Below are 12,217 nucleotides of genomic sequence, written 5' to 3'. Positions count from 1 at the left end.
GTAGCTAGGATTACAGTCATGGGCTACCAGTGTCCAGCTTATAGAGTTCTTTTGTACTTGGTAAAAGCATCCATATAAGAGCCTCCTATTTCCTTGTGCAAAGAAACATGATTTACTTGAGTCTATGTTTTTCCTTTAGCGAGGTCCAGAATTTATTTATTTTTTATTTTTTTATTTTTTTTGGGGTCTGGTCGTGGGGCCTGAACTCTGGGCCTGGGCGCTGTCCCTCAGCTCTTCAGCTCAAGGCTAGCGCTCTACCACTTGAGCCACACAGCACCACTTCCGGCTTTTTTCTTATGTGGTGCTGAGGAATCGAACCCAGGGCCTCGAGCATGCAAGGCAAGCGCTCTACCACTGAGCCACCTTCCCAGCCCGAGGTCCAGAATTTAATCCCAAGGTTATGGGCATGCAGAGCAGCTGGGTGAGTAGAGCCAGTGATTGTAGGGGGATTACTGGGGAGAAGAGGAGTGTGCATAGATAGAAAGGTCATAGTGAAAAATCCATTTAAAAAAATCATAGGAGGCCAGCACCAGTGGCTCACACTTGTAATCCTAATTACTCAGGCCGAGACCCAAGGACCACAGTTTGAAGCCAGCCAGGCAGGAAAGTCCATAAAACTTTTTTTTTTTTTTTTTGTCCATCGTGGGGCTTGAACTCTGGGCCTGGACGCTGTCCCTCAGCTCTTCAGCTCAAGGCGAGCACTCTACCACTTGAGCTACAGTGCCACTTCCAGTTTTCTGGTGGTTTCCTGGAGATAAGAGTTTCACAGACTTTCCTGCCCGGGCTGGCTCTGAACTGTGATCCTCAGATCTCAGTCTCCTGAGTAGCTAGGATTACAGGTGTGAGCCACCGGCGCCTGGCTTCCATAAAACTCTTATTTCCAAAAGGCCAAAAGTAGAGCTGTGGCTTGAGTGGTAGAATGCTAGCCTTGAGCAACAAAGCTCAGAGAGAGCTCCCAGGCCCTGACTTTAAGCCTCAGGACTGGCACCAAAAACAAAAAATTGCTGGAGAAGCAGGTACTGGGAACTCATGCCTGTAATCTCAGCTGCTACTTTGGAGGCAAAGATAGGATCATGGTTTGAAGCTAGCCTAGGAAAAAAAGTTCATGAGACCCATCTCAACCAGTAGCTGGGTATAGTGGGGCACATTTGTCACCCCAGCTGTATGCTAGCATAAAGAGGAAGATTTCGGTCTAGGCCACTTGAGTAAAGAATGAGACTGGGCTGGGTGTGGGCCCCGCGCTCCCTAGCAGTGCAGAGCCCGAGTTCACGCACCAGTTCCCAGCCCTGCAGAAAGCTGCCAGAACATTACAAAAAAGGGAGCAAGATGTAAGAAAATAGTAGAGGGGTGAATACAGTCAAAGCATGTTATCTGCCTGCATGGAAATATTGCAAAGAAATGTTCCACATTGTATAATTAATATATGCTGGTAGAATAACTTAAAAATGGAGCAGTGATTGTAGCCCAAGGCCAGAAAAAAACATCCCGAGTCCTTGTTAGAATTTCTGTTTCTTTGGGGATGTATCAGGATTTCTTCTTGGTCAGAGGTCCTTGGGGACCGACCCTTTATGCCTATGGAAAAAGACCAGGAAGGACAGCACTTCTGCTTTCTCAAAGAGAAGTTTGGAGGAGTGTGATTGGGAAGCCAAAACTCGGCAGGATAATTTTCCACTAAGAGGCATGAACACTGAGTCATTATCTTTGTTGCTTGAAACAAGAGCTGTGTGCAAAATTAGACAGGAATATTTAGAGTGTTGTCTTGATTTGACAACTGGAAATAGTACTGGCATTCCTGCTGAACAACAGGAGGGGCCTGGGAGGAATGAGGAGCTCTGGGATCTCCCTGTGGGAGAAGTAAGGGTCTGAGGCCAAGGAGGTGGGGGAGGCTGCGTGTGGGGAGCCTGCAGGACTTAGAGCACAGTCAAGAGCGTACATGCAGGTCGAATTCCTAGACCTGTTGGATTTAGGACTGCGGTTTCTAGCTAGAGGTAGGCGCGGGATGAGGCGCGGAGTCACTCCTGAGGAGAGCAGGTGCAGAGCTGGTGTGGGGAGCGAGGCGGGCAGAGGGCCTGTGGGAGTGTTTCTGCCCTTTTCCCTGCGCAGCTCTGCAGTTGAGAGCGGGTGTGGTCACGACTGCTCCCTGCAGTCAGGGTGAAGACCAGAGCTCCGCATGTTGCTGCGGAGACTTTAATGGGTACGCTAGGGTTGCTTTCGCATGAGAGTCTGCTGGACCTGCGATGGGGAGGCTCCTCCGGGGCCTGTGGAGAGGCAGAAGCAGGCAGAGGCTGCCCCGGCTGGGGATAGCACAGAGGGCCCTTCCCCATGGAACAGGTGGAGGAGGGAGGCTGAGGCCAGAGGAGAGAGGAAGGGGGGTTGTAGGGCAGAGTGGGCTGGCAAAAATGCAGAGGGGGGGGTGAAAGGAGGAAGGGGAGAACAAGGCCCCGACATGGGGTGGGGGTCAGGAGTTGGAGGGGACGCAGTGCTTCTACTTGGAGAAACAAACTCCCTCTGTCGGCTACACGGAGAAGCACTCTGTGCAGCACGTGGGAATGAGGGCGCTCTCACCAAGGACCGCTCCTGTCCTGCTCCAGCCAGCCCCAGAGGACTGGCAGTCTGACAGGGGCAGGGGTATGTGGGCACGCATACGTGTGCATAGCACGCATACGTGTGCAGGAGGACAGTTGCTGGAAATCTCCTGAGGTGCTTTCTGAACGAGTTCTTGCGCTTCCCATCCTGCCTGGGTGTCTGTGCCCAGACTCTGCTGTGGTAGAATACATAGAAAGGCACCTACCAAACTCTTTGAATCTTTCCAGATCCTGCCAAATTCCAGTTTTCCTCAATAGTTCTGTGTGCTCTGGTGACTAGACCTGTCTGGTTGCTAGGGATAGAGTAGAGGTCATCTGGGTCAGCTGTCAGGGGTCATGCTGGAGAAAGTGGGCCATAAGGCCCAAGGAGGGACAGTTCTGCTCCAGGCCATGCAGGGTTAGTGGCTGAGCTGGGTCTGAGACCTGGTGGTCCTTAAGACCTCGTATGTGCTGCTCAGGAGTTAGAGGGCCTAGTGGCCTGGGCCCTGCTGGGCCAGTAAGGGGTCCTGGGGACTGTCCTGCACTGGCCAGGGCCCGGGTCATCTCCCCACTTGAGTGTCTGCAGGCAGGTTCTCTGCACTGGGCCTGGCTTGGAGGAGAACGGAAGATTGGACACCGGCAGCCACAGGAGGCTGTGACCCTGCAGGTGTTCAGCAAACACCCCACACCTTCCTGAGATAAGGAACAACTTGAGAGTCAGACAGGGCAGCTTGAGGAGCCGGTCTGTGTGCATCGTGAGCTGGTGCGTCCCACTGGCCGGACCCCCTTTATAAGTGGGGCGCTGCCGCCATGCCTGCGCTGCACACGCTCAGCTCAGGGGCTGTGCACAGATGGCTGGGCTCAGGATCCCGCTGTTAGGAGTGCTGGCGGGAGTTTGGGTCCTCGTGTTGTCAGGTGACCCAGGCTGGACACCTCTGTCTTGAGCCGCTCTACGGATGGTGCCTGAGCCACCACAGTAATGAGTGAGCCACCACAGTAACGAGTGAGCCCCCACAGTAACGAGTGAGCCCCCACAGTAACGAGTGAGCCACCACAGTAACGAGTGAGCCCCCAGCGCAGACCAGTCTGGTGCCCCTCCGCCTGTCCCTCCTCAGGGTAGAGCCAGGATGCCAGGCAAGGCACAGCAGACTGGCCTCCCCCGTTCCCTTTGGCTTACCACACCCATACCTTGTTCAGAGTAGCTGTGGCTAACTGTATTCATTATGTGGTTGTTTTATTAATCCCACTACTTCCTATTGGTGTTCAGCACGCACCGTGAGCCCTAAATACTGCTTGCGGTTGGCTAGCACACTCCTCAGGAGCTGGTGAGGAAGCCAAGGTCACACGGGCAAGTCTGGGCAGAGTCGGGGAACACAGCCAAGTCTCCAGCTTCTGGAGGTCTTGGCTCATCACTGCGTCATCTCCCAAACCAGAAGATGTGAGTGGATTGCTTGATTGCTTGAACATGGAGCTGCTTCAGTCCTGTCTCTTGTGTTAGGTCTACTCGGCAGGGAGGCCCTGGGATGTTCCGGCCGGCTTGCCTGCGCAGGTGGTGGACAACCCTGCATTGTCATCCGAGGCTGCTGCTTCCTCTGCCTCCCCCCTCCCCCTCCCCCTCCCCCTCCCCCTCCCCTCCCCTCAGCCCCAGCGGGCTACCCCACAGAGCAGGCTCCCAGTGAGTCCTGAGACTATCCTCACCTGCTGTTGGGGAATGGTGGCTGCAGCCTTGGCTGTTGGAACCCTTCCCTTTGCTTGGTACTGTTATGCAGGTTGCCTTGCTCCTGAGCTGTGATGGATTCAGCTTCTTGGGTTTTTTTTGGTTGGTTGTGGGGCTTGAACTCACAGCCTGAATGCTGTCCCTGAGCTTTTTTGCTGTTACTTTGAGCCACAGCGCCACTTCTGGTTTTCTGGTAGTTCATTGGAGAGAAGAGTCTCACAGACTTTCCTGCCTAGGCTGCTTCAAACCACCATCCTCAGATCTCGGTTTCCTGAGAGCCACCGGTACCCAGCTCAGCTTCTTGAAAGCTGTGACTTTGGGTAAATCCTTTTCTTTTAGTTTCTTCTTTTCTTTAATGGTTCTGGGGCTTGAACTCAGGGCCTTGCCCCGGCTCACAGCTTGGTTGCTCCACTGGCACTATATCACTTGAACCACAGCTCCAGCCTGGCTTTATGCTGTTTATTTTGGAGATGGAGTTTTGCAGCACTTTTCTGCCTGGGCTGGCCTTGCCTGTGATCTGGATCTCAGCATTCTGAGTAGCTCGGATTGTACGTAGTAGTAACTGGTGCTTGTCAGCTTTGGGCAAATCCTTAGCCTCTGTATGCCTCTTGCCCTCAGCAGCAAAGTGAGCGTGAGCGAGATGCTGTGTGGATCCTACAGAGCACAAAGCATGCGTCTGCCGTGCCATCGTGTGCTGGTTCTAATTCTTACCAATACAAACACTTGGAGGACTGGCGAGAGTCACTGGGCGGGGTGGGCACCGCTGCGCTACTGCTCAGAACGTTCTAGTCTGTGTTAGAAGAAGTGTGTGATGGGCAAACTGTTCCAAGAGAAAGCCGGAACCAGTTTCAAGAGAGCAGGAGCTCCTTGGCCCGAAGGCAGCTTGAAGCCCCGAGACTCCTTTGCTTGCCAGGCAGGCCTTGGGGCCCTCCAAGGGCTGTGGGCTCGTGGTGGGCTTCTCTGCCAGCCTTGAATAGAGTGGGTGAGCCCCCCTGAGGGCTCCCCACTCCTTCACCAGGAGCCCTCAGACCACTTTTCTGCCAGCTATGCACAGGAGAGGGTGGCACCCGGGCCATGATAGAGTCGTGGATGGGAGGCCCGGGGATTGTTCAAGGCACGGGCTCTGGCTGGGGAGCTGGGCCACCATGCAGTTGGGATGGTGGCCCTGACGTTGGGGGCACTGTAGGTAGGATGGGATTTCAGCGTGTCCGGTAAACCTGCTCATACGCCATGGGCCGTTGCCGGTGCCGGGAGCTCTGCCCTCCACTAAGAGTCCCTTGCCACCCAGTGCCCGAGCGGACACTTGAGATGCCCTCAGGCCTGTTGCATTGCTGGTTTTATTTTTAACAACAACACACTTTCTGTTGACGGGGCTTACTGTAGGTAAGGTTGGCACCTTGTGGCGTTTCAGTTCTGGACTCTGGATTTGAAAGTCTTGTGCCCACAGTAATGTCCACACCACTGAGGAGGGCTGAAGGTCAACAGGAATACACCGGGAATGTGGAGACTTGACTTTGGCCTCTGGGCTGCCCTGGCTGCTTTCTCAATCTAGCCCTGGGGTGAGGAACTTCTTTTTTCTCTAAGCAATGTCTTTATTTACTTTTTTAGCCCGGCAGACAAATCTGAGGAATTCTCATCTCCAGTTCACCAGCACAATGCCTGAGTTGGACGTGTTGCTCTAGTTAGAGCACCAGCCCTGATTTTTGAGCAAGCTGAGCAAGAGCATGCGGCCCTGAACTGAAGCAGGGCTGGTCCTAGCACACAGTAAAGATTTGCTGGGGGGGAGGGGCGGGTCTTTTAACATTAGTCATTTAAGATTATGATGAAGACACCCCCGATATAGCTCCGTGTCTCCTTCGCGATGTGTAGAAATCTCAAGAATGAGGAGATTTGCAGAAATAACTCAAAATGGTCGAGTTGCATATCACCTTGGGACTGTGGTGAGTTAGAAGTAAAGCTTTTGAGACTCCCCCCCCCCCCCCCCCCCCTTGGTTCTAGGATTGGAACGGCCTTCAGCTTCAGCTTGCTTGTTGGCTAGTTCTTGAGTCACTTGAGTCACTCTAGCCTGAGTTTTTCTGGTTACTTTGGCAATGAACTTTTTGGGCTTTTCTGCCCAGGCTGGCTTTGAATGAAGATCTTCTAGATCTCATCCTCCTAAATAATTAGGATTACAGGCTTGAGCAACTGGCTAAGGTTTGTTTTTTACAAACCAGGAGGTGAGAAAAGTTATGGAAAGTTGCTTCCTCCTTTCTGGCAGCCTTGCCTTGCCTTCTCCCCCTACTGCTGAGGACGGACAGACACTCCCGCCCAGAACCTACAGCCTGCATTGATACGCTGTGAAGGGTTGGTTCACTGTGTACTGAGACAGACAGATGCACAGACACATGCTCTGCACAGCCCCTTCTTGCTAGGTAAACAGCATTTAGCCAAGTGTGGGTGTGGGCTTTGTGCAGTAGTTTGGGAGTCCGTTTGTCATTCTGCACACAAATAGCAGATTATGTTTATCAGCAGCTTCTATCCTCTGACAGTGTTTAGACACGTTCTTCCACTCAGCTGTGCTTGGCTGGTGCCCGGGTGAGCCTTGGCCCCAGGCTCCTTGGGCTCCTCAGGCACAGTGGCTGCTGCTTTGCTTAGACGGGGAAGGAAACGAAACTGCCTAACACTGTGTCTTTCATTAGATAGCTCATCTGCCACTTTGTTTTTTTTTTTTTGGTTCCGGTCGTGGGGCTTGAACTCTGGGCCTGGGCACTGTCCCTCAGCTCTTCAGCTCAAGGCAAGCGCTCTACCACCGAGCCACCTTCCCAGCCCCTCATCTGCCACTTTGAACGTAGGTTATGTGAGCTAAGACTGTTGGAAAATACGGAAAGATAGGATCTTGACAGTTTCCAAACACAGGACGTTAGCATTCTTTTGTCTATCGTTGTCACATTTTCCCTCTGGGGAAACACTGCTGTGTCTTTGTGACGAGACACCACAGCCTTCCATGGCCCTGTGCTGGGTCCTGGTCCCAGGCTGTCTCACTATGCTGCACAGGATCTGAAATGGATTTTATTTATTTATTTAGCCAGTCCTGGGTCTTGAACACAGGGCCTGGGCTCTGCCCCTAAGCCTCTCTGTGCTCAAGGCTAGTGTTCTACTACTTGAGTGCCACTTCTGGCTTTTTCCATGTATGTGGTACTGAGGAATCGAACTCAGGGCTTCATGCATGTGAGGCGAGCACTTTACCACTAAGCCACCTTCCGAGTCCCTGAAATGTATTTTAAAATTGAACTGGCCATGCCAGGGGCCAGGTGGGCCAGACTAGCCAAAAGCCACTCCCTGCTTTAGTGTGTGGCTGGTAATTTAGATAAGAAACTCAAGAATGAGTTTTAAGCCTGGAAACAAAGTCTGATTGCATAAGTCCCAGGCATATGTTCTGTGGAAGATTTGACTTCAGATAGAGGGTGTGGTGAGGGTTTGGAATTTCAGGGCTTGTGTGGCCCGTGGGAGCCTCCTACCTGATGATTGGCTAGCCTGGCTTCCAGGGGAGCGGGAGCAGGAACTGTCCTGGGGCCACTGGCAGGAGAGCCCAGCTCCACCGTCTCCATCTCTTTCTGTTGCCCCTTTCCCTCTCACCCCAGGCAGGTCTAGAGGGTCCTGGAGGCCCTCTACCCTAGACTTGGGTGGCGAGTGTGTGACAGGGGCAGGATGCTGCTGGAGCCTGCAAGCGGCAGGCTGGCCCAGGCCCCTGATCTCGGATGGTGGGCTCTCTTCAGTTCTAGGCTTGCTCTGTGGTACTCAGCCTTGTTCATGGCCATACATTACAGAAGCTCAAAGCAGAGGCCGGGGAGTGACATGAGATCCCTTCCCATCTCTTCTAAGGGGATGCATGCCTTCTCCAAACTTCTCCAGCTTACATTAGAAGGCAGTGCCTGTCCTTGTGGGTTAGCCTGGTGAATTAGAAGATAGGATTATGATGTGGCAGAGCTTGCCAGGGCTGGAGTGGATCCCAGGTTGCTGTGAGGAGCAGCATGTGTTGGTGGGGTCCTTCACCTCTCCACTGTAAGCTGGGATCACTGTTGCTGAGCCGCGGGTTGCTAAGGGTTCTGACTGTAAGCTGGGGTCACAACTCACTGAGTCCTGGTTAAGGACCCTTGTCAGTATTCTCACACGCTTTTCCATCTGTCTCCTGTCAACTTTGCATCCAGGAGCCTCTCTTTGGCCATCCCTTCCCTGCTGCTGGCTACGCGTCCTGCTGTGCCCTGGCAGGGTCCCCTGCCTTTGGTGCCATCCTTACCCATCTCTGCTTGGCTTTTGTCTTGCTGCCCTCTGCAGGGCACTCTTGGAGGTGCTGGTAGTTTCCTGCTGTGTCCCTTCTTTGTGCCTGGTGTCTACAGGGTTTATCTTAGCCCCTGCACATGCTCAGGAGTAGTTAATGACCAGCCAGACTGCCCTGCCTGTACTGTGTACCGTGTCTCTGACCTTGGCCTATGTTGAGAAACACTGCATGCTGCACCAGGAGAGAGGTACATGGCCAGGGCCAGTGCAGGCCCAGTGGAGCTCCCTTTTCTGTCTGCATGGCCTTGATGTCTACTCATCCGTGCAGGCCACAGATCCAGGGCTGCCTGCCCGGTGGGGCTGGACTACAGTACAGAGGCACTGGCTTGGCAACTAGAGGAGGTTTGAGGTGGGCCAGCCCTGAGGTCAGGCACCATCTGGACGTGCATCCCGGCCTCGCAGGCAGAGCTGGAGTGGCTAGGAGGGGACAGGCACTCTGGCCCTTCAAGGGTCTGGGTGAGGTGTCAGCGTCCTGAGCGCGCGTGCGGTCTACGGGGACGGTTTTAGGCAGGGAGGCTTCTGCCCCGCTGGCAGCTGTGGTCCAGGGGAAAGAGCGCTGGCTCCGGGTCAGGTCACGTGATTCCTGGTTCTTCGAGTGGCTGTGGGGAAGGAGGGGTGAGCACCGGCAGCAGCGCCTCCTTAGCATTTTAGTTCTTCTCAGTGCCCTGGAGTCTGGAGACACCAGTCTGCCTTCCGTCCTGGGTCGGCCAGCCTTGATCGGCAGGCTGCCCAGGGCGTGGTGTGGAGCTGGCTGGTCAGAGTGTGACCCCTGATGTGGCTCTTTCTCTTCCAGCCCTGAAGCATGGCTGCCATGTTGGGAGATGCCATCATGGTGGCCAGAGGTCTGGCCAGGCTGACGCAGGCCTCTGTGGAGACTCACCTGCAGCACCTGGGTCTTGGTGGGGAGCTCATCACGGCCGCCAGGGCCCTGCAGTCCACCGCTGCAGCGCAGGTCAGCGCGGTCTTCGGGCGGGGGCAGGTAAGAAGGCACCTCGTGGCAGTGGGGGTTAGGGTGCTCCTGGAGAGAGGGCCGCGCTGGCTGCTCTCAGTGAGACCCGGAGCCCGAATCCAGACAGACTCTTTGGGTCTGGCCTTGTGGTCAGGGCCAGACAGCCCAGAGACTCATCTGTCCTGCTGTCCTTCTGGGGCAAGGTGGCGCCTCTGTGTGGGTGTCCTATGGTAGCAAGATTCCACTGACGGCGTAAACAAGGGCTTCTTTCTTGAGGTTTAGGACAAAGGTCTGGTGTCTCCGTGCAGCCGTCAAGATCTCCCCAGGCCTCTAGTCACTAGTGTCCCTAGCGCCTCCCAACGGGAGCAGCTGCCGGGCCGCGCAGCGGCTCCTCTCCCCCAGACAGACACCTCTAAGGACCGCGAGGACCCTTGCTCTGTCCTGGATGCCGCAGCCTGAGGCTCACGTCCGTTTCTCAGAAGAGGAGGTTGAGATCGAATAGTTGCTGAAAGATGGGGGATTTCTAAGCGTCAGGGTCAGAGTCCTTGTCTCAGCCACGGCCACACTCTCTGCTCCTGCCTTCTCTGTCCCCCCGGCTGTCCTGGCCCGTGCTTTCTGCAGTGAGGAGCCATGGCTTTCTGCTGATGTTGGGTCTGGGATCACGCCTGGCAGGACTGTCTGCTGGGGATCTGCCCCGGGCAGCCCCCTGTCCCCCAGACTCTGCAGGGCCCAGGTCCTCTCAGCGCGGTGTCCCTCAGGACAGGTGACCGTTCTGGGGCCCCTGCCCAGACTCCACTCCACAGCGTCCCTGCTCACCTGAGAGGTGCCCAGTGAGACCAATGCCAGTTATTTCTACGCCGAGAAGCCGGTGAGCTGAAGGTGGATGGCAGGCCGCCCTCAGCCCTGGACCTCGACTCGGGAACGCGGCTTGCCCTGTGCCAGCTGGTGTCCTCACCGGCCATTCCGGTTTGTGAGGCGAGAGTGGCAGCAGTCTGTCTGTCACCTCACCTTGTCAGGCCTGGTGTCCTGGGCGGGGGCCGGGTCCGTGCTGCCCTGCCCGCCATGGGCTCCTGTGTCCCACCAGGGAGTCAAGCCCCTGGCTTCCCTCCAGGACCCATGCTGCTTATTTATAGCCTCTTCTGGCAGTTGGCTTGACCTTGTCTGTGATCCCATGTGGCTCTGGGGCTGAGGGAGCCCTATTTCTAAATGGGGAAGTAGCAGCCAGGGTTAGGAGCTCACTCAAGGTCATCGGAAGTTTAAAAGTAGGAAGAACCTGGGGCCCGAGGTCAGGAGTGGGTGACTTACAAAGCAAACCTGGGCCCTGGGCCGAGTTCTGCCCACGTCCGCAGAGCTCAAGGGATGTCTCCTGGGCAGGAGCTGCATCCATGGCCGAGCCTGTCAGCAGCAAGGCCTGGCTTGGAGCAGGCCTGGTGGGCGGGCTGGCTGCGCACGCGCCTCCCCTCCCCCGGCTGCTTATGATTATTATTATTATTTAAACCTCCAGGCTTTCCTTCCCCAGATCCAGGAGTCCCTGCCTGGACATACTTTGGGGTACGGGGTGAGCTCCCACGGAAGGGTCTGCACTTGGCCTGGCCACGGACCTGCAGTCACAGGGGCTTGTGTGTGCAGCCGCCTGCCCAGAACCACGCAGGAGAGCCCGGCAGAGTGGGCTGGGCCCCATCCTGGCTCCTGGGAGGAGGCGGAGGAAGTGGGGACCGAGGGTGGCCCAGCAGGGGCGGCTGCTGCCCATCTCACGCCAGCCTTGCTCCGCAGGGGCAGCACGCGCGTGACGAGGCTTTCGCCCCAGAGGGCTTCGATGACCCGGAAGCAGAGCTGCCGTTCTCAGGGCCACAGGCAGCTGGAGCCGCCGCAGACGTCCCTGCAGCCGCTGCCCAGGACCAGGCACCGCAGCCACCCCTGGCTCATGCCCGGAGCCAGGGCCCGGCCCCTGCCTATGCTACTGATGGACCATTTTGGGCTGACCGGGCTGCCTCCCCCCAGAGCGGGGTCAGCGCGAGGATGTTCTCAGACCCCAGAGACTTTTCCCTCGCCACTGGTGTCCAGCGACGGTTCTTCCACCAGGACCAGTCTCCTGTGGGGGGCCTCACGGCCGAGGACATTGAGAAGGCCCGGCAGGCCAAGGCTCACCCTGGGAGCAAGCCACACAAGCAGGTGGTACGTCTGGAGGCCTCGTGGCATGGGCCGGGGGCGCCCACTCATGGGGCTGGCCCACTCAGTAATGTGTTCTGGGTGCTGTGGGCAGGGACTGTGTGTTTAGGAGCTGAGCCCTCTCGGGGTGTGGCGGGGGCTGGGTAGGAGCATCCTGCACATCTCTGCTTTTTCTTCCAGCTCAGTGAGCGGGCTCGGGAGCGGAAGGTGCCAGTTACACGGATTGGGCGGCTGGCCAACTTTGGAGGTGAGGTGGGCACTTGCCCACGTGCCCCTCCTGCCCTGCCCAAGTGTGGCCAGACCCTCCATGCCCCACATGCCCCTCCTGCCCCGCCCAAGTGTGGCCAGACCCTCCATGCCCCAGGCTGCTCCTCCTGCCCTGCCTAGACCCTCCGCATGGAGATGGAGGAGGACCGGCTGGGGGGTGCGTTGCTGGTGGCTGTCTTGGCATTAGCTGTTCTAGTGGTGGGATTCCAGCTCTTCTCCCTCCTCTCCCTTCCC

General features: G+C 56.2%; 1 protein-coding gene across 3 annotated transcripts in view; it reads left to right on the top strand.

The window, feature by feature from the left end:
- The window catches only part of Coq8a (coenzyme Q8A), a 34,628-nt gene that overhangs the window by 11,488 nt on the left and 10,923 nt on the right, over positions 1–12,217 (top strand). For 2 of the 3 annotated variants that reach the window (XM_042701240.1, XM_042701241.1), the window contains exons 2-4: positions 9,392–9,577; positions 11,321–11,722; positions 11,897–11,963. In XM_042701240.1, the coding sequence (XP_042557174.1) occupies positions 9,401–9,577; positions 11,321–11,722; positions 11,897–11,963 (646 nt within the window). In that variant the 5' untranslated portion in view covers positions 9,392–9,400. Of the gene's footprint in view, positions 1–9,389; positions 9,578–11,320; positions 11,723–11,896; positions 11,964–12,217 lie in introns of all 3 variants that reach the window. The other variant, XM_042701242.1, reaches the window with a different exon arrangement.

The sequence above is a fragment of the Dipodomys spectabilis genome, unplaced genomic scaffold, assembly GCF_019054845.1.
Source record: "Dipodomys spectabilis isolate Male_0828 unplaced genomic scaffold, ASM1905484v1 ptg000288l, whole genome shotgun sequence".
NCBI lineage: Eukaryota > Metazoa > Chordata > Mammalia > Rodentia > Heteromyidae > Dipodomys > Dipodomys spectabilis.
This window is presented reverse-complemented; position numbering and strand designations above follow the sequence as displayed.